This window comes from Lynx canadensis, chromosome D3 (assembly GCF_007474595.2).
Source record: "Lynx canadensis isolate LIC74 chromosome D3, mLynCan4.pri.v2, whole genome shotgun sequence".
In the NCBI taxonomy this organism is placed as follows: domain Eukaryota; kingdom Metazoa; phylum Chordata; class Mammalia; order Carnivora; family Felidae; genus Lynx; species Lynx canadensis.
Genome location: NC_044314.2, coordinates 88,845,428 through 88,873,427, shown reverse-complemented (window position 1 = coordinate 88,873,427; position 28,000 = coordinate 88,845,428). Strand labels below are relative to the sequence as shown.

Here is a 28,000-nt window from a genome sequence, read left to right as displayed (position 1 = left end):
CTCAATCTCTCCCTCTCTCTAAGCTAATTAATTAAAAAATAAAACTTTTTTTTAAGTTTATTTATTTTGAGAGAGAGACAGAGCAACCACAAGCGGGGTAGGGGCAGAGATAGAGAAGGGGGAGGGAGAGAGAGAGAGAGAGAGAGAGAGAGAGAGAGAGAGAGAGAATCCCAAGCAGGCACCACACCATCCACGCAGAGCCTGGTGTGGGGCTCCAACTCACAAACCGTGAGATCATGACCTGAGCCAAAATCAAGAGTCGGACCCTTCACCGACTGAGTCACCCAGATGCCCCTAAAAAATAACATATTTTTAAGTTAAACTTTTTAAATAAATAATAAACGCATGTGGCACAAAACGAGAAAGGCACAAATGACCACCCCCATCCTGTCCCCCAGCCAAGAGGACCTGCCAGGGTCACAGGAACCCCTGACCGCACATCTGCAAACAGACAGATGTTTTCTCCTTTTGTCCACACACCCCTTGTTCTCCATTTCTTTATCCACCTACCAGCTCCCCCTTAGGGCTTTATCACTATAAATAGATCTGCCTCTTTTGTTGTTTTTTTTTTTTTTTTGGTTTTTTTTTTTTTTTACCAGCTGCAAAATATTTCCTTACTTGAATACATCATAATTTATGTAATCAGCTTAGACCCATCCCAAATCTCTCCTAGTAGGAACAATGACCGCGCTGGCACATTTTGCACACATGGAAAATGTATTTAAATGATAAACACCTCAGGGTGGGATCCTGGGTCAAAGGTATGTATGGGGTTAGTTATAATAGATAATAACCTTCAGTGCATTTTGTGTTTTTTGTTTGTTTTTTAATTAGAGAGAGAGAGACTCAGGGAGGGGAGCAGAGGGAGGGAGAGAGGGAGAGGGAGAGAGAGAGAGAGAGAGAGAGAGAGAGAGAGAGAGAGAACTTCACGCAGGCTATTCGCTGAGCTCAGAGCCTGACACGGGGCTCGATCCCACTTCCCTGGGATCATGTCCTGAGCCAAAATCAAGAGTCGGACGCTCGACTGAGCCATCCAGGCACCCCTTCAGCCCACGTTGGAATTAAGGGAAGGGAATGGAGAGCCTGTGGGGGAAAGAGATCAACTACATGTAAAACATATCCCAAGCACTGAAACTCAGAACCATCTGAGAGGCAAGCGCTGATACGCCGACTTTCAGGACAGGGAAACTGAGGTTCAGAGATGTCGGCGAGTAACCCAGTCGGGTACCCGACCCCCAGGCTGGGCTCTCCTCTCCATCCCAGCGGCCCAGCCAGGATGCACAGACGTCAGGCAGCGCCGGGCCGGGCCACAGCTGGTAGCCTGCCTTCCAGCCCGTGAACTCCAAGTGCCCAGAATCTGTTGACTTATGGTTCTGCTCTGATACCCGTATTAATCACCATAACTTTTAATTGCGCTAATACAAGCATCATATGTTGCTAATTACACAATGCGGATGAAAAACTCTTCCAGATGAACTTCACCACTCAATCTAATCAGAACGGCAAGTCACGTTTTAATTACAGACCGGAGCGCACAGGGAAGGCATCTGCACGGCGGCTCAGGGGCCCGATGGCTCCAGCTTGTGAAACGCCAGGACCACAGCCAGCGGCCACGGCGCCGAGGCAGGCCCGTGTGGGTGATGGGGCAGGGAGGGCGGGCAGGCGATGGCTCCCGTGGGCTCCGGGCCGGGGGTGGCCCAGCCGGGCCCCTCCTGTGCAGACACCTGTGCGGTCCCCGGGCCGCACCCTTCACTCCCGTCCAGGGAAGGAATCACCGGCTCCTTTTCTCGGGAACTAATCAAAGAAAGGCGTGTTATCGGTGACCTTTTCTGGAACATCCTTTAACATCCTGTCAATTTGCCCACACTCACAGAGCAGAGAGAAACCGGCTGCGATAACAGAGTAATTTCAGGGGCGACGCAGGACGGAGAAAAGGATCTCAGCTCTCGTTTTCTCGGCAAAGACACAAAGAGGCCTTCGAGACTGAGGGCTAGAGAAGGAAGCCGGGGGGTGGGGGGGGTGCTAAGAGCCGACTTCTGTGTCCCCAAAATCCAGATGTGGGAGCCCCAGCCCCGGTGTTAAGCATTTGGCGACAGCAGCTTTTACGCCGCTGGTTCGGGGGGATGACGCTGAAAGGGTGGGATGCGGGCGAACGGGACGTGTGTCCTTGTAAGAGGATACACTGCAGCTCTTCTGTGTCTCGCTCTCTCTCCCCCGTACGAGGGATGGAGGGCAAGTGTCTGCCCGCAGGCCAGAGAGAGTCCTCACCGCAAACCAGATCTTGATCTCTAACACCCGGCTTCCAGAAGGGAACGTCTGCGGCTTAAACCACCCTGCGTGGTGTTTTGTTAAGGCGGCCCAAGTCGACTAACAGGGCAGGCAGTGGCATCAGGCTTCCAGGGAAGCCCAAGGTCAGAGGTCACAGAGGTCTGTAAGAAGTGGACGAGGGGGGCTGCGGCGTGCAGAGTGATCGCCTCCCGCAACGACGTCCACCCCTCCTCCCTGGGACCGGGGAACGTGACCTCATGGAGGGAAAGGGATCCTGAGGTGGGGAGACTGTCCCGGATTATCAGGGTGGCCATGTGATCACAGGGGTCCCTGTAAGAGGGAGGCAGGAGGTCAGCCAGAGAATGGAGATGCAAGGACAGAAGCAGAGGTCGGAAGGGGCTGCCTCTGAAGGTGGAGGAGAGCGCCTCCGGCCACGGAACGCGGGCTCCAGCGCAGGGCAGAGGAGACGAGGAAGCTCCCCCAGAGAACCCCCCGGCGCCTCCGGAAGGAACACAGAGCGGCCCACACCTCGACCCTAGCCCAGCAGGACCCACCTTGGCCTTCTGACCTCCGGAACCGTGAGCTAGTAAATCCGTGCTGGGCCAAACCACTAGGCTGGTGCTCAGCAGTTGCCGAGGCAATAACGAGACCAACGCAGTGGCAAACGTGGCCTCTGTGGCAGGAAGGGCCGTGGCAGGACGGAGCATTCGCCCTCCAGGGTGGTTCCCCTGGAGACACTTCAATGGGCGGGAGGGGGGGCGGCAAGGAAGGCCGAAGAACGGTTCTGGGTGGAAGAAAAGTGACAACTCCCCAGCACATCCTCCTTTAGACACAATAAGCTCTTTCAAGCTCTTTGCTCCTCGAGGGGGCACCTGTGGGTTGGGCCTGACCGGCAATCGTTGCCCCTTCCCCCGGTCGCCCATGCCCCCAGCCCCGCTTTCCTTGGCGGGACCCCCCTCCCCCCTCTGGCCCGGTGGCACGGGCACAGCGATTACACCCCCTTCTCACCCCAGAAGCAGCGGGACTCAGACCTGGCCAGGCAGAGACACGGCAGCCGAGCCACGTGTTGTCACGTGACCCAATCCTAGCCAGTGAGAGCCAGACCCGAGCGCTTTGAAAAAGCACCCGGGGTGGGGGGGGGAGGGGGCCCCAAAATAATCGAAAACGGGGAAACAGCCCGCTGTCTGGCAACAGATGAATGGATACACCAACGGGGGTCTGGCATCGGCGGGAGTAGGGAGTCAGCCGTAAGAAGGAACCCTGGGCACCTGCTCCAATATGGATGCGCCTCGGGGACGTTGTGTCAGTGAAAGAGGCCAGACACGAAGGGTTACACAGCGTACGATTCTCTTTATAGGAAAAGTCCAGAATAGAGGCAAAGAGGAGACGGCGGCGGGGGGGGGGGGGGCAGGAACCGGGAAAACGTTCTGGAACTGGACAGAAGCTGTGGATGCACGCCACTGTGCGTGTCCTGGGAAACACTGGATTGTAATGTATACTTTGAAATGGTTAATCTTACGCGACGTGAATTTCACCTCGATTTTAAGAACAATAGTGGAGGAACAGCGGCTTGGGGAGGGGCCTCCCCCGAGAGGAAAGAGGGAGGACCAAATCCGTGAATCCGCTCTCCTGTTGAAACGAGCGAGTGATTCGTGCGTTCCTCTGTGCGTCGTTACCGGCCGTGAATGAAGGAAGCGGCCGCATTTCACCGAGGCGCCCCCACCCCCGGGGCTCGCTTTGCAGGGGAACCCAGCTCGCTCAGATTCCCAGAGACGATGGTGACCTAAAGGGGGACGGGGGCCGACACAGGAAAGAGAGAGGCCATCCCCCACGCATCCCCGCCGGCTAGAAGCCAGGAAAACAAGACGGTGGTTCGTATTTGGAGACAGAGGAAGCCAGGCGAGCGCTCAGAAGGTGGACAGTGCGGGGCAGTTTCAAGGGAGGGCGGAGGGTGGAGTGCATGCTGCCCTCCTATTTTTTGGATCCCCTGGTTTCCCGTCCTGTTCCTCAGAGTTCTCCCAGCAGGACTCAGCCTCCAGGCCACCGGACCAACGGGCTGTGCACTGGAGACAGCTCGGAATCCCAGACAAGAGGAACTTCAGGGAACAGGTCTTCAGGGAACAGGTGCGCTCCCGGGGGCTGGGATGGGCACACGGAGTGCTGAGCTCAGGGAAGTCTGGGGAGTTTGAGGCTGTCTTTGGGGAAGGGGCAGGGGACAGGAACACGGTGGACAGCTGATTCGGGGACGAATATTTGGAGCACGAGGCATTTGAAATTCCCAACAAAGACCCAGAAATCCAGCCGGGCACTTGAGATCCCCACTGAAAGCAAGCGTCGCAAGTCAAACATGCCCTTGCACCTGTTCTTGGGCCACCCCGGAAGGGTTGGTGCAGATCAGCCCTTCTAAGAGCTCAGGCCAAAATTCTGGCCCCTCCCTCCTCCCCACCTCCACTGCCCCAGATCCAAGTCCCCAGCACTGGCCTGGCCTCCTCTCTGGTCTCTACCCTGACCCCCCATCCTACCCCACCAGGCACTGCTCTGTCTTCGACACCATGGGAAATGAACCTTTTAAAATGGGAATCGGTCCAGACCACTCGCTGCTCAACCCCTCCGGTGGTCGTTCTACTCACGGTAAAAGCCAAAAGCGGTGCAGCGACCCACTGAGCCCTTTGTGATCTGCCCTCATCACCAACAGGGTCTCCTCGGCCCTAGTGTGTCCTCCTCAGGCCACACCAGCTTCTCTGCTGTTCCATTAACACACCCCTGTTCCCACCCCAGGGCCTTTGCACTTGCTGCTGCCACAGCCTAGAGCACCCCTCCCCCTAGAAAGCCTCGAGATTTGCTCCTGGGATCTCTGCTCAAGCGCTGTCTTCTCAGCCAGCTCTCCTCTGACCATGACCACCCTCCATACAAAGTCAGCTCCCAACACCCTCCCTGTATAATTTTCCCTCATAGCACTCGCTTCCTCCATGAGAATCTCTACCCCGCAAGAGAGCCAAGATTTCTGTCTACCTCATTCACTGATATGTCCCCAGAGCCTAGAACAGTGCCTGACATGGACAGGAGACACTCAATAAATTACTACGTGTTGAATGAAAAAAATGGGTGTTCAAGCAAGTGAGCAGGTACAGATTAAATCCACAGAAAGAAGTCTGGAAAGACCCTCACGACAGTTCTAGGGGTAGTTCGTTCCAGGGAAGGAGAGGAGAATTCAGTACTGGGGAACGTTCCAATTTTCTACTAGGAGAGAATATATATGTACAGCTTGTATCATTACATTTTTTTAAATAAAATCAATAGCCATTGTATTCCATAGTATAAAAGAGGAAAGAAAACCCGTGGAACAAAGAGCTGCCACAAAACAGAACCCTGTCTGAGTCACTGGGACTCAGCTCTGCCAAATGGTTCAGGCCAATGACCGACAGGGCTTGAGAAACAAGGGACGAGTGTCTCCACGCTCCCGGGCGTGTCCGGAACAGTGGTGGCCGGGAGGAGCGGGCTACGAGAGGGGCCCCAGAGGAGACGGCCGTCCTTGCTCCTGGCCCTGCGGTCAGACCCTGGAGCACAGCACAGCAAACCAAGTAAATGCCCCTCCCGGGGCCCCCCACAGCACAGGTGACAAGGGACAGAAACAGGACAGCCTCCCATACCCCGGGCAGCGCTGCCCCAGTGACCAGGCTGCTCTTCTGCCTGGCCGGCACCTGCTGTCCAGGCTGGGACCACACAGCCCAGCTGGCCACTGGGCCAAGCCCCTCCCCCGGAGACAAGCAGTCCCCGAGCCCGGACCCTGCTGAGAGATGGCCGCTGCCCTGAGCGAGCCAGCCCGGCACTGAGTCAGACAGAGACGCTGCAGCCCGGACGGGGATCCTCCCCCCAGAGACCAAATTAATTCGGAGGGTGCTCACGGCGACGGCAGGCAGGGGCATCGAGTACCTGGCGCGGCGGGTGGGGCAGCCCGCGCCCTGAACCCCCACACGAAGCCGCAAACCAGTTTTGTGGCAGCCAGAGGAGGAGACCCTGTTTACCACTGGGCTGCGGAAGGGGGCCTTCCTTCCAGCGACGCTCAGAAAGGAGACCCTGCACGGCTCCCCACTGCTCTTAGGTACGATCCAAAGTCCTGATGTGTGCCGTGGAATACAATTCAGCCACGAAAAAGGAAAGAGCCACGGACGCCTGCTACAACGTGGGCGAACCTCAAAACACCATGCGGGGTGAAAGCCAGACACAGAAGGCCACGAAGGGTATGATTCCATTATGGGAAATGTCCAGAACGGGCAACCCACAGGCAGAAAGTAAACCAGCAGTGGCCAGGGAATGGGCGGGGGTGGGGGGGGGGGCCTGCATAATGGGTACGGGGTCTCCTTTGGGGGATGAAAATGTTCTGCCATTCAACAGGGGTGTGGTTGCACAGCACTGAATGTGCGAAATGCCACTGACTTGTTAAAATGGTTCATCTGTATGTGAATCTCACCTCCGCTCATTTTTTTTTAAGTTTATTTAATTTAGAGAGAGCGTGCAAGTAGGGGAGGGGCAGAGAGAGAGAGAGAGAGAGAGAGGAAGAAGAGAGAGAATCCCAAGCAGGCTCCACACTGCCAGCGCAGAGCCCGACGCGGGGCTTGAACCCACGAGACCGCGAGATCACGACCTGAGCCGAAGTCAGACGCTCAACCGACCGAGCCACCCAGGCGCCCCATAGGTTTGTTTTAATCCAAATTCCTTCCCTCGGTCTGCGAGGCCCTGCATAACCCGAGCCCTGTCCATCTCTCCAGCCACATCTAACGTCACCTCGGCCCATTTGCTCCCTCGCTGACATTGGTTACACTGGACATCCCAGGTGAGCCATCAAGGAGTTCCAGTCCTGGGTCTGCACAATGCACATACCTCAGTTTCCCCAGCTGTTCAATGAGGGCATTGGCTTAGCTGGTCCATGGGAGATGCAGATTCACGTATCTTGATCTCCCCTGTCCAACACTTCAGCTAGTAGCCACTTGTGGCTGTGGCTGCAAATATAAGCTGAAACTTATATTTCAATATACATGGGGGCACCTGGGTGGCTCAGTCTGTTGAACATCCGACTTCGGCTCAGGTCATGATCTCGCGGTCCATGAGTTCGAGCCCCGCGTCGGGCTCTGTGCTGACAGCTCGGAGCCTGGAGCCTGCTTCAGGTTCTGTCTCTCTCTCTCTCTCTCTCTCTCTCTCTCTCTCTCTCTTCCCTCCCCCGCTCATGCTCTGTCTCTCACTCTGTCAAAAATAAATAAACATTAAAAATAATAATAATAAATGAAATAAACAAACAAACAAACATGAATCAGGGGCACCCGGCTGGCTCAGTCAACCGGTTCAGCACCAGACTCTTGATTTCGGCTCAGCCCACGATGTCACAGTTCATGAGTTCGAGCCCCGCATCGGGCTCTGCGCGGGCGGTACGGAGCCTGCTTGGGATTCTCCCTCCCTCTCTCTCTCTCTCACCCTCCCCCACTTGCTCTCTCCCTCAAAATAAACAAAAACTTTTAAAAAATTAAATATGTGTGAATCAAAATGAATTGGAATCGTAAGTTCAGATCCTTAGTTTCGCTGGCCACATCTCAGATGCTCCACAGTAGCCTGTGGCTAGTGGCTACCCCAGTGAAGAACACACATAGCAAACGTCCCCGTGGCCATAGAAAGTTGGACAGCGCTGGTCCGGAGGGCTGGACAGGCAACACGTTCTAGATGGAATGTTGTAAGCCCCTTGACAGGAAGGGCTACAAACTCAGTCCCTACGACAGCGCCGGGCACATAGTGGGCGCTCACTGACTATCTTACGCATAAACTAGAGATCACGTCGTTGCAAACCAGTGGTCCCAGCCCCGCGGCTCTTCAAGAAGAAGCCACACACCCAAATTATAACACTAAATCTTCTATACCTCTGGAATATGAACTCGAAAATTATCACGGCACTGCGCTGGCCAAACGGGTCTGCCCCTGGGCAGGATACGGCCACGAGACAGGTGCTGGTTGTCAACCGCTGCATTAGGAGGTGGCCAAGGTTCCCTCCACCTGTGCGCATCAGGAGAGGGGCTCGCGGACACAGAGAACCCAGCAGGTCACAGAAACTCTAAAACTTCCCACTGACCTCCCCAGGAGCTTCCAGAAGAGACACGGGAGGAAGAAGCCAGCGCAGAAGCAATGTGCCCAAGCCCCGGGTGAAATTAATAGTCTAATTCCAGTGTCTCACATCTCACATGGATGGAGGCAGCCACTGCCGCTGTCCTGGAATGCTGACTCCCCGCGATGACCCTTTTCAAGGGAGTAAAGGAGCAAATATACGGAGGCGGGGGCTGTGGGGAAGGAGTATCTGGGTACCAAGGCCAGTGGCAGGACCCGATGCCAGGAGGAGCCCACGTCGAACCTGCTGTCCAGGAGTCAGGCCGGACTGCGTGACAGGCCACGTTTAAACCATAGGGCCCCAGGGGCGCCTGGGTGGTTCCATCAGCTGAACGTCCGACTTTGGCTCAGATCGTGATCTCACGGTTTGTCGGTTCAAGTCCCGCATCAGGCTCTGTGCTGACAGCTCAGAGCCCGGAGCCTGCTTCAGATTGTGTGTGTGTGTGTGTGTGTGTGTGTGTGTGTGTGTGTGCGCGCGCCCCTCCCCCACTCACACTCAGTCTCTCTCTCTCTCTCAAAAATAAACATCAAAAAAAATTTTTTTAAATCCTTGGGCCCTGGGGCACCTGGGTGGCCCAGTCGGTCGAACATCCAACTCTTGGTTTCGGCTCAAGTCATGACCTCACGGTTCGTGGGTTCAAGCCCTGTGTCAGGCTCTGTGTGCAAAGTCTGCTTGAGATTCTCTCTCTCTCTCAAAATAAATCACTTCTTTAAAAAGCCACAGGGCCCCAAGGCCAGGCACCAGAAAAGGGCCTGGGGCATCCGGTGCCCCTGAGGAAGACAAGTAGGAAGGACATCACTACATTTGGAAGAAACTAAAGGGAAAGTGAACCAGGCCCACGAGACCCCCACCTGCCAGCTGGGGGGTCGGCCATCCTTCACCAGCATTCACAGCCTTCCTGACGAATCCAGGAGCCAAGAAGCTCCTCCCTCCCCACCCCCTCCACCCTGTCCTTGGTCAGAGGACCTTGAAAACATGTCTGCAAATTCTTTGACACTTCTCTGATCAAGAGAGGGAGTCAAATTCCCCTTCCCTTGATTATGGGCTGACATCTGATGAATAAAATGCAGTGAAGTCACCCCAAGTGACTTCGGAGGCTAGGTCATTGCAGGCGACTGAATGCATTAATGAAAAGCGTTTTAAAGTGGCTTCGTGGAGAAAACTTTTTTTTTTTTTTTTCGGTACATATTGGCGTCCGAGAGATCATAAGTTCCGGAGAAGCAACAAAACTCCACTAAGCCTAGAAAAAAACTATAAAGCCCTGTCACCAAAGAGAAATATGTTGGTCTCAGCAAATGCTTCCAAAGGGCAGGGCTGTCATAGAAGTATTGGATTAAAATCGAGAATGTTAAGGAAATTAGGCCAGCACCACCTCCCATCAGGTCTGTCGCTTGTGACCCGTCGTTTCTGTTAGGATGACCCCACCCAACGTTGTGGAATGCACCCTTCGGCTAAGATTTCTGTGCGCAGCTGTGTGCTACCTCTCGTGGGTGGCATCGACGTTTTCGTCTTTGACATTCAGCGTTCCAACCCTACGCCAGGTGCAGGAGATTGAGATCATTTTTGAAACACTTTTGATTGGCAAGGGGAGGGGGAGACGGAGGCACAAGGAAGAACCTCTCATACCAGTAATTACTGGCAGATGGCATCTACTGTGTCTGACGGCATTCTAGGCACTGTAAGGAAAGCAAGGAAGGAAGGTTTAAAAAAAATATGTATCCATACAACTCTGTCCTCGATGAGCTCAGTCTGGAGGGGGAGGTGAGGTATGTGCAGACTTTCTAGAGCACACAGAATGCCAAAGGCTTTCCAAGGAGGACGGTCACTGCCAGGCAAGGGAATCGGAGAAGCCTCCGCGGGACTTCCGTTGGGACGCTTCCGGTTGGAAGCGAGAAAAACCCGACTCAAAGTAGCTTAAGGGGAAAAAAAGTACCCTGGGTCACGTACCGGGGAAGTTCAAGATCAAGCTCATCTCAGAAATAGCTACTTCTAGGCACTCGGCTATGGCCCCCAGGAAAGCTTCCTGCTCTGTCTCTCGGTTTCATCTTTGCCCCGTGGCGCCTCATTCCCACGCAGATCCAGAACAGTCGGTAGCTTCTAAGACGGCCTGCTGGCATGCACAGCTTTGTACAGTCCTCTCCCCTTGAGTAAATGCCTTCTGACCGATAGAATACTTCCATGATTAGGCTTCAAGAGATGGTCATGTAGTGGCTTTGATAAAGCAAACTGCCATATGGAGAGAGGGCCACGTGGCAAGGAACTGAGGACCAGGGTCCAAGAACCCACAAAAAGTGAATCCTGCCAACAACCATGTGAACATGGAAACAGGACACTGCCCCCGCCCCAGGCAAGCGTTCAGATGAGACCCCAGCCCTGGCTAACAACTTACCTGCAGCCTTGCGACAGATCTGGAGGCAGAAGAGACCCCACGCACAGGTCCCTAACCAATAATAAAAGTGTATTGTTTTGAACCATGAGTTTACGATAATTTGTTACACAGCAATACTAACCGATACCGCCAGGCTCACCTCCTACGAGCTTAGCAACTGCAGCAGAAAAGAAGGACCTCTTACCCGATGTTTGCAACAAACATCCCAAGGCCAGCCCTCATTGGCCCAGCTTGGGTCATGTGCCCAAGCGTGATCCAATCCATAAGGCCTTGCTGAGATGCTCTGATGGGTCAGAAAGTCAGAAGCCAGCCCCTGAAGGAGGAGGAGGAAATTGGCAGGATCCAAACCACATGGCCTCAAAGCAGGGAAGCCATAGTTTTTCCCAAATGAAAACCAGGGTGTTCTAACAAACTGGACAACCTAGAAAAATGGAAACATTCCTCAAAAGCATACAATCTTCCGAGATTAAGTCATGTACAGAAATAGAAAATCTTAACAGACTGATTACTAGCAATGAAATTAAATCGGCAATTAAAATAAAACTCCCCGTGGGGCACATGGGTGCCTCAATCAGTTAAACATCCAACTTCAGCTCAGGTCACGATCTCACGGTTCTTGAGTTCAGGTCCCGCATCGGGCTCTCTGCTCTCAGCACAGAGCCCGCTTCTGTCCTCTGTCCCCCTCTCTCTCTGCACCTCTCCCACTCATGTTCATACTCTCTCTCAAAAATAAATAAACATTAAAAAAGACAATTAAAATAAAATAAAATAAAATAAAATAAAATAAAATAAAATAAAAATGAATTGAACTGAGTTAAATTAAGTTAAATTTAATTTAATTTAATTATTTAATTTAATTTAAAAAAACAAAACTCCAAACAAACAGAAGTCCAGGACAAGATAGCTTCACAGGTAAATTCTACCAAATATTACTTACTTACTTATTTTTATTGAAATACAGTTGGCACAGTGTGACATTAGCTTCAGGTTGCACAACCTAGAAATTCAACACGTCTATACATTATGCTATACTCACAAGAGTAACCATCTGTCACCATACAATGCTATCACGATACTATTAACTCTATTTCCTATGTTGTACCTTTCATCCCTGTGACTTATTCATTCCACAGCCAGGAGTCTGTACCTGCCACTTCCCCTCACCCATTTTGCTCATCCCCCCAGCCCTCCTCCCCTCTAGCAACTATCAGTTTGTTCCCTGTATTTACGGGTCTGTTTCTGCTTTGGGTTTGTCTTGATTGGTTTTCCAGTCTACCAAACATTTAAAGAATAGTTAATACCTATCCTTCTCAAGTTACTCTAAACAAAATTGAAAACATATGAATGCTTCCAGATTCGTTCTACAAGGCTAGCATTACCCTGATACTAAAACCAGACAAAGACACTACAAAGAAAGAAAGAAAGAAAGAAAGAAAGAAAGAAAGAAAGAAAGAAAGAAAGAAAGAAAAATACAGGTCAGTATCTCCAATGAACATAGATGCAAAAATCCTCACCAAAGTATTAGCAAACCAAATTCAACAAGACATTAAAAAGATCATACACCATGATCAACTGGGATATATTGCAGGGATATGAGGTTGGTTTAACATCTGCAAATCAATCAACATATAATACACCACATTAACAAAACAAAGGATAAAAATCATATGATTAGGGGTACCTGGGTGGCTCAGTCAGTTGAGCGGCGACGACTTTGGCTCAGGTCATGATCTCGTGGTTTGTGAGTTCTAGTCCCACATCGGGCTAGCTGCTGTTAGCACAAAGCCCACTTCAGATCCTCTGTCCCCCTCTCACTGCCCCTCCCCCACTTGTACTCTCTCAAAAATAAATAAAACATTTTAAAAAATCATATGATCATCTCAACAGATGCAGAAAAAGCATCTGACAACATTCAACATCTATTTGTGATAAAACTCTCAACAAACTCAGTGCAGAGGAAACACACATACCTCGACATAATAGAGGCCATATATGACAAACCCAGAGCTAACATCTTACTCAACAGTGAAAAGCTGAACATTTTTCCTATAAAATCTGGAACAAGACAAGGATCTCCACTCCTCCCACTTTCACTCAACATAGTCGTAGAAGTCCGCGCCACAGCAATTAGGCAAGAAAAAGAAATAAAAGGGATCCAAATTGGAAAGGAAGAAATAAACTGCCACTATCTGCAGATGACATGGTACAATAAATAGGAAACCCAAAAGACCCCACCGAACAACGATTAGAATAGGTGTGAATTCAATAAAGTTGCAAGATACAAACTTAGTATACAGAAATGTGTTGTGTTTCTACACACAAAGAGTGAACTGTCAGAAAGAGAAATTTTAAGATAAAATTTACAACTGCATCAAAAAGAATAAAACATCTAGGAATAAATTTAACCAAGGAGGTGACAGACCTGTGCTCTGAAAACTAGATATGACATTGATGAAAGAAATCGAAGACAACACAAATAAACAGAAAGATACACTGTGCTCGTGATTTAGAAGAATAAATAGCGTCAGGGCGCCTGGGTGGCTCAGTCGGTTAAGCGTCCAACTTCGGCTCAGGTCATGATCTAGCTGTTTGAGAGTTCGAGCCCCGCGTTGGGCTCTGTGCTGACAGCTCGGAGCCTGGAGCCTGCTTCAGATTCCGTGTCTCCTCTTCTCTCTGCCCCTCCCATGCTCATGCTCTGTCTCTCTCTGTCTCTCAGTAATAAATAAACGTTAAAAATTTTAAAAAAAAAAGAATAAATAGTGTCAAAATGTCCATAGTACCCAAAGCAACCTACAGATTCAAGGCAATCTCTATCAAAATACCACTGGTATTTTTCATAGAACTAGAACAAATAATGCTAAAATTTGTATGGAACCTCTAAAGACCCCAAATAACCAAAGCAATCTTGAGAAATTAGAACAAAGTCGGGGGTATCATGTTCCCAGAGTTCACGCTATGCTTCAAAATTATAGTAATCAAAACAGTACGGAACTGGCCCCAAAACAGACACATAGATCAGTGGAACAGAGCAGAGATCCCAGAAATAAACCCACACTTATACGGTCACTTAATCTATAGCAAAGGAGGCAAGACTATACAATGGGGAAAAGACAGTCCCTTCCATAAATGGTGTTGTAAAACTAGACAGCTACATGCACCTGAATGAAAGTGGACCACTTCCTTACATCAAGGATATTCAACGTGGATTAAAGACTTAAAGATACGACCTGACACCATTAAACATCCTGGAAGAAAACATAGGAGGTAAGCTCTTTGGTACTGGTCTTAGCAATGATTTTTTAGATCTGTCTCCTCAGGCACGGATAACTAAAGCAAAAATAAACTCCTGAGGTTACACCAATATACAAAGCCTCTGCACAGCAAAGGAAACCACCAACAACGTGAAATGGCAATCTACTGGATGAGATAAGATATTTGCAAATGACATATACGATAAGGGGTTAACATCCAGAACATATAAAGAACTCCTACCACTCGGTATCAAAAAACCAAAGATCCGATTTCAAACTGGGCAGAGGACCTGAATCGATGTTTCTCCAAAGAAGACATACAGATGGCCAGTAGACACACAAGAAGATGCTCAACACCATTCGTCATCAAATAAATTCAAGTAAAAACCACAATGAGATATCAACTCCCACCTGTCAGCATGGCTACTATCAGAAAGACAAGAAATAATGACATGTTGGCGAGGACGTGGAGGAAAGGAAACCCCCATGCACGGCTGGCTGTAATGTAAATGGGTGGAGGCCACTGCTAGAAACAGTACAGAGGGTCCTCTGAAAATTAAAAATAGAAATACTATATGATCCAGCAATCCCACTTCTGGGTATTTATCCAAAGAAAACAAAAACACTAATTGGAAAAGATATATATGCGCCCCTACGCTCAATGTAGCATTATTTACGATAGCCAAGGTGTGGAAGCAACTTAAGGGTCCATTGATAGATGAATAGATGGATGTGGTATGCACGCACACACACACACACACACACACACACACACACACACTGGAATATTACTCGACAATCAGAGTGAAATCTTACCACTTACAACAACATGGGTGGGGCTAAGAGGTACTATGCTAAGTGAAATAAGTCAAAGACCAACACCATACGATTTCACCCATCTGCGGAATCTTCACTTCTACGTGGAATCTAAAAAAAGGAAACAAACAAACAAAACAGAAACAGGCTCACAGATACAGAGAACAAACTGATGGTGGCCAGAGGGGAGAGGGACAGAGGGTGGACAAAATAGGTGAAGGGCAGTACGAGGTACAATCCCCTGGTTATAAAATAAATAAGACACATGGACACCATACACAGCATAGAGAAGACAGTCGATAATGTTGTGAAAACTTTGCACGGTGACAGATGGTAACTGCAGCGGTCATGGCGATCGTTTCATGATGTATATAAATAAGGAATCGCTATGCTGTACACCTGAAACTAATATAATATTGTTTGCCAATTACATCTTAATTTTTAAAAATAAATTTTAAAAAGATGGGTGTTACTCTCCGAGGAAGGCGAAGATAGCAGACCACCACTCTCACGCGACAGGATTCGGAGATGAAATGACGTCGGAGCAGAGATGAGCCAAACCACAAAAAGGAGCACCAGAGCACATAGTAGGTGTTCAATTAAACATTCAGTAAATGGAGAGACAAGTAAAGCCGTGCGAACATTCGTTAAGGAATCCTGGGAATTCAAGCACTGTGTTGAGTTCTTATGCAACATCTCTCTTCGTCTTCACAGCAACATAAGGAGTAGGAGCCCCTGCCTCCTTTCACGGAAGAGAATGTTATATAGCACAGAGAGGCTAAGCAACCAACCCAAGGTCACAGAGCTATCAAGTGGCGGGGCTGGGATTCAAACCCAGGCAGTGAGTCTGCCTGAGCTCATGCCCTACGTTTCAGTGAGGTACTTTGAAGCGGTTAGCAAGAAGAAAGCAGCTGGGGAAGCCGCAAACAGTACGTAACTAAGCAGTGAGAGACGTGATACACGTCCACCCCCTGATTCGAACACGTATTAAAAACTCACAAAGCAAGATGCCGAACGAGAGGAGGGAGGGACCCTCGAGGGACGGGAAATATTGGGAAAAGAGTCCCGGCACCTTCCTCCCTCACGGTGTCTCCATGCCACGGTGACAGAGAAACAGAATGCAGTCGCCCTCCCAAAACGATCTGAGCTGACAGGCAAATTGGTCCAGTGGGAAGACGAGGCCACTTCAGAGCCTGCGTGAGTGAGGCTGGTGCGAACAGCAAGGCTGACACCTCCTCCCCCGATACCTTTCCTCCTGAAACACGCAGACCCTCCCAACAGCTCAGCCCATAAACTTAAGAGAAAAACACTTCAACGGCCTGGGCGTAGGGGGTGGTGGGTGGAAGGAGAAGAAGATACCGTAAGGAAATAAAAATCTCATCATAAATCCATGGGGCTTTCTCAAGAGCCTTTCCCATTACAGACAAATGGGTCTGCATCACGGGCCGCAGAGGCAGACACCAGAGAACGGGAGGACGTCCCTCTTCGGAGACTGAAGCTCCCAGGACCTGGAGAAATGCCGTGAGTAGATGGGCTGGCATTCCAAGTCCTCGGGAATCACCCACAGTGGGAGCCACCGGGAACAGGACGCTGGGAAGCTTCGGCGGGTCTCCAACAACCAGTCCCCCACCGTCCCCATTGCTGTGTTAACTCCACTTCCTCAGGTGTCAGCTCTTTCGTCTGCTCTCCCCCAGTCCCACCCTGGCTTTGTCTGAATGTCTGCAGATCCTGATTGGGTGCTGATCACTGCACAGTGTTCCTGGTGGGTGAACGCCTACTTGCTGGCCCCCTTTTCTGTGTTTGGAGAATCCCCATTTCATGAGGCAGCGGGAAATCACCAAATACTCCTTGATATTTCCATACCATGGACTACTATGCAACAATCCAAAAAAATTGGGGAAGAGACAAAGAAGTAGATGTTTTCAAATTTTTTTAATGTTTATTTATTTTGGGAGGGGGCAGGGGCAGAGAGAGAGAGGGAGACAGAGGATCTGAAGCGGGCTCCGTGCTGATAGCAGACAGCCTGATGTGGGGCTCGAACTCACAAACCGCGAGATCACGACCCGAGCCAAAGTTGGATGCTTAACCGACTGAGCCACCCAGGCGCCCCAGAGGTATGTTTTTAAAACAAACTTAAAACTATGTTATACCATATTTATTTCTGGGGTGCCTGGGTAGCTCGGTCGGTTGTGAATCTGACTCTTGATTTCAGCTCACAGTTCGTGGGATTGAGCCACGTCGGGGCTCTGCTTGGGATTCTCTCCCATCTCTCTCTGCCCCTCCCCCACACGTGTGTATTGTTTCTCCCTCTCTCTCTCTAAATAAATAAACATTTAAGTGTGTGTGTGTGTGTGTGTGTGTGTGTGTGTGTGTGTGTGTGTGTTTCCTACAGGAAAAATACACAGCAAACTGATATGGATGGTCACCTTTGGGGAGGATATGAAATTGTTCAAAAGACACTTCAGATTCATCCGTAATATTTCTTCAAGCCATATTTATATCTTTGACAGAGATGGTGTTACACACGCATCAAACTGCTGTCTTTTCCTCCTGGCACCCAGAAAAACTATGTCTCCCAGGCCCCCCCTTGAGAGGCAGAATAAAATCAATCTCTCTCTCTCTCTCTCTCTCTCTCTCTCTCTCTCTCTCTCTCTCTCACACACACACACACACACACACACACACACACACACACGATTATAAAGGATCCTGATGGTTCATGCCTTCTCTCCAAACACTGTGTTATCCCTGCTAAGGTATTTATCACCAACTACTAATTATTCCCCTGGCATCCATTCTGTCCTTCCACAGTAACAGAACTCTTGATTTTTGGCGATCTAAAATGAAGACTTCCCAGATTCTCTCGCAGCGAGATGGGGCCATGTGATTTAGTCACAGCCAATGGGACACAAGCGGAGGCATCGTGGGACGACCAGGACTCTTCCACAAAAGACAACTGATCCTTTACCCTCTGTTTGTCTGCACCCCCATACTCGTGCCTGGAATGGAGACGAAACTGCTGTACCCACAGCTGCCATCTTGGGCCATGAGGACAAAGACCACAAACTGGAAATGGCAGAAGGGAGCAAAGGCCCATGAGGACTCCACGGAACAGAGCCAACCTACCTTCCTGAAGTACAGAGCACCAGAATCTGATTTGGGACAGAAACAATCTCCTACTTTTCAGCCACCACCACGTAAGGGTGTGCTACTCAGTGATGAACCCATTCTCCACAGACGCCCATCACACCACACAGCCAGGATTCCCTTCCCCCAGTGAGCCACAAAGCAGCTTCCGTCCCGGGTGACCCGAGTGCCATGCACCACAGCCCCCGGCACCAGAAAAGCCCAGAGCAAATTCAGAGGATCCCCACTAAGGCACTCTCACCAGCCCCAACAGGGCCCCAGAAACCCTACAGGAAAGAGTGGCGCTCTCTACATAAAACTCTGCATTGGTGTGGCTAAAATACCTCGAACATTCCAGATGTCCTGCCTTTCCTGCCCCCTCCTTTCCCACCACCCACCACCCCACCCCCTTCACTCCTTCATTCAGGTCATGTAACTCTGGTTAACCTCTCAGTGTCTCGATGTTCCCTTCTTTAAAAGGGGTATAGTAATAACACCCACACACCCAGACTCGTAAGTATTAGGTGAGCTGACACACGCAAATTACTTAAAGTTGTGACTGGCACGTAGAAAGCACCACGTAAGTGCTTTCTACATGGGGACTTTTCGTTCATTGTTGTTGTTGTTTTAATGTTTCTTTTTATTTTTGAGAGAGAGAGAGAGAGAGAGAGAGAGAGCGGGGAGGGGCAGAGAGAGAGGGAGACACAGAATCCCAAGCAGGCTCCAGGCTCCGAGCTGTCAGCACAGAGCCCGACGCGGGGCTCAAACTCACGAGCCACGAGATTGTGACCCGAGCCAAAGTCGGACGCCAAACCGACCGAGCCCCCCAGGCGCCCCAAGTTCACGGTTGTTATTGAAACTGCATCGCACAGCGTAAGTTACCACACAACTCACTCTTCTCTCTCAGCGAGCCCACGTCATCCTTCCAGGGGAAGAGAATATACGTCCAAGCTGCTCTCTTTAACAGTTACACGGTCGTGCGCGTGGAAATACCACGCGGTCAAGAGCTACTTTACCGATGGGGCAGTCGGGCCGCTCGGTTCTCTTTTTTGCCGCTAGCGAAGATGCTGCTATAAACGCCCCTGAACCTACAACCTTGTACAGTGGTGCTCTCACTTCGAAAACCACAGGTGGCCCAGAAGTGGGATGGCTGGGTCAAAGGCCAGCTTCTCTCTTCAGAGCTACGCGCAGAGCGCATCCCAAATGTTCCGTGTTTTCGATCAAAGCAACCGGAAGACGTGTGAAATCACCGGCCTGAAATCACAAGGACGCAGCCCAGCGGTTCCAGCGGCGGCCAAGGGCACGCACAAGGATGGCAGGGAGTGTTCGGCTCCCTGCGGGACAGGCACCAGAGGTCTCAGCCCACAGGTGAGGGCTCTCCCGGCCTGGGAGGCTTCTCCCCACCTCCCTTGCTTGGTAGGCTGCCGAGGCAACTCCTTTTCTTCCTGGTGGGAGCACCGGGATTCTCCTTGGGGAAATCATCTCCTGTCTCTCTCTGGCAACGTGCTTCCAATTCCAACTCCAGAGACGAGCTTCTGCCTTAAGTGTGGCTAATCACATAAAGGATTCCATCCACAGTCACAGTCCCTGGGTGAGGGCTCTGTACGTGATGCAAGTGAGTCCAGGGGTCCTTGCTGGTACAATGAGAGAAGAGACAAGTGATTTTGGAGGAAAGCCTGGGGCTGACGGTGGCCAGATTTGCCATCAGGTGGAGAAAGGCTGTCTGAGAATTAAATGAACACAGAGGGAAAGAGAACCAAGAGACAGAGTGAGAGAGCAGAAGCGCTCACTCATTGGGAGCGTTAAGCACCTGGATCTAGCCACGCCTGAAGGCGTTGCTTCCTTGAACTTCCTAGCTCCAGAGTCCAGCAAATGCCCAGTTTTGTCCCTTGCGATGATAAGAATCCAGATGACTATAGGGACATGCACGCTGCATTTGGCACATTCATCTCTGTAAGTGAACTCAAAATCTTAGCATTGAAAACTTCATGCATCACGGACCTGAGTGTCACAAGTAAATATACAGAAGGTTATGTTCATCTTTTTGTTTTAATTTTTTTTAACGTTTATTTATTTTTGAGAGACAGAGAGAAACGGAGCGTGAGTGTGGGAGGGATAGAGAGAGAGGGAGACACAGAATCGGAAGCAGGCTCCGGGCTCTGAGCTGTCAGCACAGAGCCCGACACGGGGCTCAAATTCACAGACCGTGAGATCATGACCTGAGCCGAAGCCGGACGCCCAACCGACTGAGCCATCCAGGAGCCCCCTTTTGGACTGTTTTAAAGACGAACTTCTGACTTCGGCTCAGGTCATGATCTCGCGGTCCGTGAGTTCGAGCCCCGCGTCGGGCTCTGTGCCATCAGTTCAGAGCCTAGAGCTTGCATCGGATTCTATGTCTCCCTCTCTCTCTCTCTGCCCCTCCCCCACTCACTCCCTGTCTGCCTCTCAAAAAATGAATAAACGTTAAAAAAAAATTTTTTTTTTTACAACCCAAAAAGAAAAAACACAAGGCCATAAAAGAGATCCACTAATCAGCACCATTCCAAGTATAAAATAATTAACCAGTGGGCTCCTTTAATCCTGGTTATCTCCAACAGCATCCCTACAAGGGTCTCCTGAGCTGTAAGCCACCCAGCTTTGCCTACAGAGTAAAAATATCTTGCACACACATGTGCTACTATTTTTAAAATGTTACATAAATGCTACTGTAATTACCCAAACCCACTCGTTCAAAAGCATTACTGAATTGATGGCAATTTTCAATCAATATGTTTTGTGTTGTTTTTTTCAACCAAGAGATACCATACCCACAACTCTTGTCGTTCAGATGAGCTGGACAATTTTCCTGACATTACGAAGGGATACTTGTTCTTGACCACAAATGTGTGCTATTAACACACACTTGCGGAGCGTTCCCTGCTTGACCTTCATTTAAGGCAAGCTTTGTCTGCAAAAGGAATAGGTGGTGCATCGTTTATTTCAGCTTTGCAGGCAAGATGATCTCTGACAGTACTCAATTCTCACTGTCGTGAGAAAGCAGCCACGAGCAGTAGGTAAACAAATGGACGTAGCCCTGTTGTAATAAAACTTTATTTACAAACACAAGTGGAGGGCCAGATTTAGCCCACGGGCCATAGTTTGGTGATGCCGCTTTAAGGGCTGCAGAAACCAGCCAGCAACCTGTCAGGAGCCAAAGCCAGCCCGGGGTCGGATCGAGCTTCAACACATCTCCAAACTGCAGTGGACGTTGATGAAGAAGACAGAATTTGACTGACACACGTTTCACCTACACATCACCAGGTAAAGCGAGTATACCCATACTGGCCACGGACAATAAACGGTGCCAGAAGAATCACGTCGTGAGCACGGAAACTTTTTTTTCTTTTAATATTGCTGGTTCCAGCAGGAAAGATGAACACCAAAGTGAGTCTGATAGATCATAGGTCAAATCCAACCTCCACCAACTGTCCTAACGGCGTTCTTAACAACCGCCGCCATTTACTGAGCGTTCAGTAAAACTGTGCTGTAAGCATTTTGCATCCAGGGTCGTCCTCGGATCCCCTTGACTGTGTTCTCGCCAGTCGTGTGCATCATCTCACACGTGCAGGAACACGGGGTCGTCCACCCCAACCTTCTTCCCCGGGGCCGTCGGGGAAGAACTCACAAAAGGCAAAGGCCCAACCCACAGATGTTAAGTTCTGTTTGTTACTTTCATCGCTGACAAATACTGATTTGGCCCCAGTTCCAAGAACAGTGCTACGCATGGAGTCGGCACCCAGTAAATATTTACCGAACGAATCTACCAGTCAGCCGGTCCTGCGGCGTAACTTTCCAACTGCACCCCAATCCCACTTCCGACCTCGTCTACAGCCACCACTCGTGATCCGAGCCCGGACCGGTGCAGTAGACTTTCTCAGCTCCCCCTGCCTCTGCTCCTGGGAGTCAGAGCACAGCCCTCTTCTGTCAAACCTGGACCAGCTGCCTCCTCATGCAGAGGAAACAGTCCTTAGCACCTCAGGGCCTTTGCACTGGCTGTTCCCTCTGCTCGGAACACCCTTCCCCAAGAAAGCCCCACCGAACAGCTTACTCCCTTACTTGCTCAGGCCTTTGCTCAAATGTCACCTTTCCAGATGCTGCTATTGAGAATTGCAGGGGCGCCTGGCTGGCTGTTGATGGAGCGTGAGACTCTTGATCTCGGGGCTGTGAGTTCGAGCCCCACGCTGGGTGTAGAGATTACTTAATAAAGAAAAACTATTTGAGAAACTAAGATAAAATAAAACTGCAAAACACCCCTTCCCGGCGCTCCCTCTCTGCTGCCCTGTTCCGTGCTTCTCTGTAGCACTCACCAGCATTTAAGAAACTGCATTTCGATTATTTGTTTAGTTCAGTATTTGTCTGTCTCCACCTTAGCGCTGATCCCACGAGGACGGGGACCTTTGTCTGTCTTGTCCTTGCTGTGTCACCAGCTCTGAGAACAGTGCCATCGCAGCACAGGCGCACAAGAAAAATGTGTTAGAATAAGCAAAGGCAGGCAAGGAGGAGGGAAGCAGACTGGGGTGGAGTTTCAAGGAAGAAAATCGGCAGGAGGGGAGATGGAGACCTGTTTTACACGTGGGGAAACAGAGTCTCAGAGAGCTCAAGGAGCTAGACCGGGGTCCCAGACCTCCCGATTTCTTGCAAGCAGCCAGAAACCTGGATACTGACATCTGCTACTTTTTAAACGCTGGCAACGAACGAGACGAGTCTGCAGGCCAGCTACGGCCCAAAGGCAGCCAGAGGCTCCCCGCTGGCCTGGAAAAGTTCCGAGTCACCGCCACCCCAGAAAACTCACTTGGCGAAATGGCATTTTCCACGCACACCGGGCCCCTCCCCTTCCACTGCCCCTGCCCCGTATTTCGGCCCGAGGACAGGGTCCCCTCCCGCCCGGCCACCCCCTCCAGCCTCATCTCCCGCAGAGCCCCCATCCCTGCGCCCGGGCGCCCCCCAGCCCCCCCAACCTGGCCCCCCGGCTCCCCCGGGGGAACCGGCAACGGCGGACGGCACAACCACAGAAGGGGAAAATACCGAGCCAAGGATATAAATACGTCGACAGCACACAACACGAAGAGAACCAGGCAAACAAAGGAAGCCACGGAATCCGAGAGCCGGGGGACCAGGCAGAGCCAGCCTGCCGCTCCGGAGTTCTGGAAGGAACGACAGGACCCTGCAGCAGGCCCGCGGGGCCGGCCCCGGGAGCGCTGGCTGCAGCCACGGCGCTATTTTTACGTGTCCATTTGTCCGGTGCGTTAGGAGCCCTGGTGGGAGACATTCCGAGCACAGAGCAGACGTTAGAGATGCGTTATTTACTGAGTCACCCTTCCTGGGCGCTGCGTTCTGGGCACCAAAGCACAGCCACGATGAGTTAGGTCCCCCAACGGGTTAATTCAGGTTAACTCCGCAAAACAACCACGCTCAGAAGCACCAGGAGGCTCCAGACACTCCATCACCCTCGGTAATAAAATACAGCAAATCAAATTGGACTCTATTGATTCTTTATGTAACTATTTTGGGACTGGAGTGGAAGGAGAGGGTATTGATCAGGTAAGGAGCCAGGTGTCAGGGAAGGGAGTTCGGAGCAGCCTGACTGTGGACCCAGGTGGTTTAAGCAAGGGAGGACGTCGGAATTCAAGTCCAAAGAACCTAGGCTTTTTTCTCTCCTTCCCTTGGCAGGCAGCGGGCATCACGGGTCCATCCTGCACTCAAGTAGCAAAACAAGTGCGTGGATGGAGAAAAGGGGACAACGGCGGCTCTGTCTCTCCCCTTGGCACCTATCACCGCCTGCCATTAAATTATGTATTTGTTTGTCTGTTGTTTTCTTACTGTCTCACTCCACCCGAATGACAGTCCTCGGAATGGGGAATGTGTCTCCTTTGTTCCATGCTGTGTCCCCAGAGCTTAGAGCTGAGGAACAGATGTTTGCTGAATGAATGAATGAATGAATGAACGAGTGAGTGAATGAACAAGTGGTCCGTGAGCACCTGCTGTGTGCCAGGCACTGAGCAAACCACCTTGCAAGTATTCCCACTCCCGCCTGGAACACCCTTCTCCAGGTGGGCTCCTTCTGATCACGTAGGTCTTTGGACAAGATGACTGCCACCTCCTCCAGGAAGTCTTCCTGGATCACCCAGTCACTCCCCATCCCATAGCCTTCTGTTGAACATGAGGGGCACAAATTACTGGCTAGGACTTTCCTGTTTGTGATTTTGCTGGCTCCCTGTCTCTCCATCACACGAACCTGTCCTAGAATGCAAGCCCCTGAGATCGCAGGTACCTAAGCCGGAGAGATTGGGAAATGAGAGAAAACTCCAGGATAAGAAGGCACCGTAGAGGCAGGAAAGACAGGAGTCAGGCTCATTGGGGAGGAGACCCCGCCCTGCCACTCACAATCTGCATTGTCTTGATCGGGTCCCTGCGTTCCTCTGAACCTTAGTATCCCCACCGGGGATACATCTGAGCCCCTAACCTCTCCCTGGGCGGCCGCCCAAGAATCCAGGGAAATCCGAAGTGAGTAGCCACATGGTAAGCACCAAGGCTCCGTTAACCTTCACTTCACAGCTTTGACTGTTACAGCAAAGAGCCCATCTGGCCTTCCTAGGTTGAAACCGCACCCCCGATGTGATATCAGAAGGTGGGGCCTTTGGGAGGTGATGAGGTCACGATGGGGGAGCCTCAGGAGTGGAGTGGGTGCCCTCATAGAAGAGACCCCCCTCCCCCCGCGCCCGCCGCGGGCTCCCGCATCCTTCCACCACACGAGAACACGGGGAGAGGAGAAGAGGGCTCTCACCAGAACGTGGCCATGCCGGGGCCTTGATCTTGGACTTCCCAGTTTCCAGAACTGCGAGAAACAGAGGTCTGTTGTTCTCAAAGCACCCATCCTGGGGTATTTGGCTACAGCAGCCCGAGTGGACTGAGACAGGGCCCATTTTACAGATGGGGATACTGAGTCTCAGAGCGGTCAAGGGTTAGACGAGACCTCCCAATTTCTTGAGAGAAGCCAAGAAGGATCGTGATGCTGACACGTCCCACTTTTTAAATGCTGGCAACTAACGAGTGAAGTCTGCAGGCCAGACGTGCCACAAGGGCGACAGAAGTCGTCCTCCACTGGACTTCCACGCAGGCTCAGTTACCCAAAACGCCAAACCCTCCCTGCAGATACACCCCAGGGCTCCTGACTGAGGGGGACAGCTTTAGAGCTGCCAACACTTCCCAGAACGATTTTCTCAAAAAAGAACCAAATCCCTGAATCCCCTGGGCCCACATGAGCCTCAAAATCCAATCAATCGCCCACAAACCCTGGTGCCAGGAACACGCAGAAGGTAACAGTTTCAAGAGCACTGACTCTGAACCAGGCCCGCTGTGGGTTCACATCCGTCCCCCTTCCCTCTGTGTGACCTCACATAAGCCACGGCCTCAGTTTCCTCATCTGTAAAATGGGACAAGTACCAGTCCTTACCCCATGGGGTTGTTGAGGGTCAATGAAGCAAAATCCGCGAAGGGCTCAGAACACACAGACAGCTGTCGACCGGGGTTAGTTACGGAGCTGTTCCAGACTCCCAGGTTCACTGAAATGGAAGGACCAGGGCAGGAGACCAAAGGGAAAAGAGGGGGAGTCTCTCCGCCCAAGTCTCGGCCTTGAACAGAACCATCTAATCCCTCGAGGGCACCAAACATAAAGGATTCCCAGGCGCCTGCAGAGTTGACCCCCCAGTCTGGTTGATTCCTACGGCTCGCAACCTTAGTTCCCCTTCACAGACGCATGTGTTGCAGGACAGAAGTGCAAGCCCCCAGCAGAGGCTGGCACTTGGACGGGGCTCGATCACCACCCCCCAGCTTGGCCCGCGGAGGCTCGTCCACACCACTCTGTGTGAGGCTGCGCAGGGGAACCTGGTTGCGTCAGGTGGTAGGTAAGGCACAGACCAGCACCTGGGCTAGAATCTGACGCTGTGTGGCCTCAGGCAAGTTACTTGGCATCTCTGGATCTCAATATCCTCACCTATAAATGGTGAATAGTGAGAGTGTCCACCTCCCTGGCGGGAGGTGGGTCTCTCCCACTGTGTTCACACAAGGCAAGGCTGGGCCGGGGCCTGCAACACGGGGGGGCGGGGGGGGGGGGGGGCGCCTGCAGAAGCTCTCGCTTCTATCACCCCGTCCCCATCAGCACCACTGGGATGATTCACTGCTTTTGTGAGCATCACCAAACCGCTGTCGTTCTCCTGACCTTGGGCTCCTTAAATGGAGCCACAGTCCCTCAAAGGCCCATCCAGTAGAGCTAAGCCTCCCCTGAGCACAGTGAGAAACCCCTGGGGGCCGTTCTTTACAAAGAACAATTGTGTGAGCCACGCGCCTGACCTGACACCAATTCACCCGTGTGGCCCTGAGGAAGTCTCTCCCCTGGTCTGGGTCTCCTTTTTCCCATCTGCACAGGGGGCGGTTGGGCCAGGTGCTCCGAGATGCCTTCTTACTCTGCGAGACCACTCACTCCAAGAAAGATCTGGGGGGACCAAGCTCCCCACGAAGCCGTCCATGGCGCCCGGGTGCCTCCATATCCCCAAGGGGACAGGCCGCGTGCATTTGCTCAACCCCACAGCAACAAAGGGAAAGTCCCATCTCTGTGCCCATTCGATGTCAGACCCAGGAAAGAAGAAAGGAGCCACCCAGCCGCGTACAACCGGAGGGGGGGGGGGGGGCGGGGCTCATCCAGGAACAAGGCCCCTGGAAGGGCTCTGCCAGCCCAGAGACCACCCTCCTGGACTTCACATCGACAAGCGAGGGGTTCCTTTTGCTCTCTTGGGTCATGGCAATCACCGTGCTCATTGTTGGCTGTGACTGCTGCAGCTCACACAGAAGCCTCCCGCCTCCCAAGTCCCCCGCATCCGGTAGTGGGGGGGGGGGGGGTGCTGAAATGATTTACTCTGGGAACCTCCACCGTACCGCCACTAAATCACTCAGGGGAGGTGACAGCAGTTGCATCCCACCCCCCACCACCTCCGGACGACACTTCTCTGCAGAGCAACACCATAGACAGGCAAGCCCCCCCCCCAAATCACTATTGTCATGAGAAAGAAATATACCACATTGCATGCCAAGGTGCCAGGCAGGGCGAAGAGTATCTCCGCTTTGGGGCCAAAGCCACCCCACCCCCCCACACACACACACACAAGTCACTGCCAGTCACAAGGCCCCTCTGTTGGGGGCTCTCCACCCACCCCAATTTTATAGACCCTGAGCACAATGGGTCAATGAAGCAAGGCGCGTCCATTTTCCCCAGCAGGGACTGTAACAGCGCTGCTAATTTGCAAAGCCGTAGCTCGCACAAAAGTGCCTTGAATAATGGGGGCCCCCTAGTCGCCAAGCTGGGGGATTTGTGCTGACTCTTACCAAGTGCAGGTCCATATGTTTAAGCGCTTACAAGGCTGAGTACGCCCACCACGCTCTTTACCATGGCAGCTGCCCACGCGGGGGGGGGGGGGGGGGGGGGAGGGCACAGAGCAGACAGTCCCTGCGTGTGACGGGGGAGAGGGCGTCCTTCCTTCCCTCAGCACCCTTCCAGCCCCTTTCCCAAACCTCAGCCACATGCGATCGCTAAATCATGCCAGAAATGACCCAGAAGATCCAACCAGCTCCGAAGGAAACTGTAGCTAATTCCTCTGAACCTTTCAACCGACAGTAGGCAGCTAAGTATCTTTCAAGAATCGCAGCCTTGTTTTTTTCCTAGCTCTCCTAACTGGTGCTAAATATAGAGTTATCAAACTGTCTCTCTTTATGTCCCTGGTAGGGACCGGTGAAAAGACTTACATGTGCTCCCAAGAACCTGACGATGGCACGGGGGGTGGGGGGGGGGGGGTCCTCTGATTCATGGCACCTGCATTAGGAATTGCCCAGCTGAGACCCTCGGGGAGCGGCAGGGACAGCAGGGCTAGGAGCCGGGGCCAACAGCAGGTTTCAGAGGTGGTACACCTTCCC

The 28,000-nt window shown here is 51.6% G+C and overlaps 1 protein-coding gene across 1 annotated transcript in view; it reads right to left on the bottom strand.

The window, feature by feature from the left end:
• The window catches only part of TMEM132B (transmembrane protein 132B), a 362,435-nt gene extending 335,873 nt beyond the window's left edge, over positions 1 to 26,562 (bottom strand). The window contains exons 1-3 of the mRNA XM_032595352.1: positions 26,517 to 26,562; positions 24,063 to 24,187; positions 17,866 to 17,938 (exon numbers count right to left, since the gene is read on the bottom strand). Coding sequence (XP_032451243.1) covers positions 17,866 to 17,938; positions 24,063 to 24,187; positions 26,517 to 26,562 — 244 coding nt within the window. The remainder of the gene's footprint in view (positions 1 to 17,865; positions 17,939 to 24,062; positions 24,188 to 26,516) is intronic.
• Between the last annotated feature and the right edge of the window lie 1,438 nt (positions 26,563 to 28,000).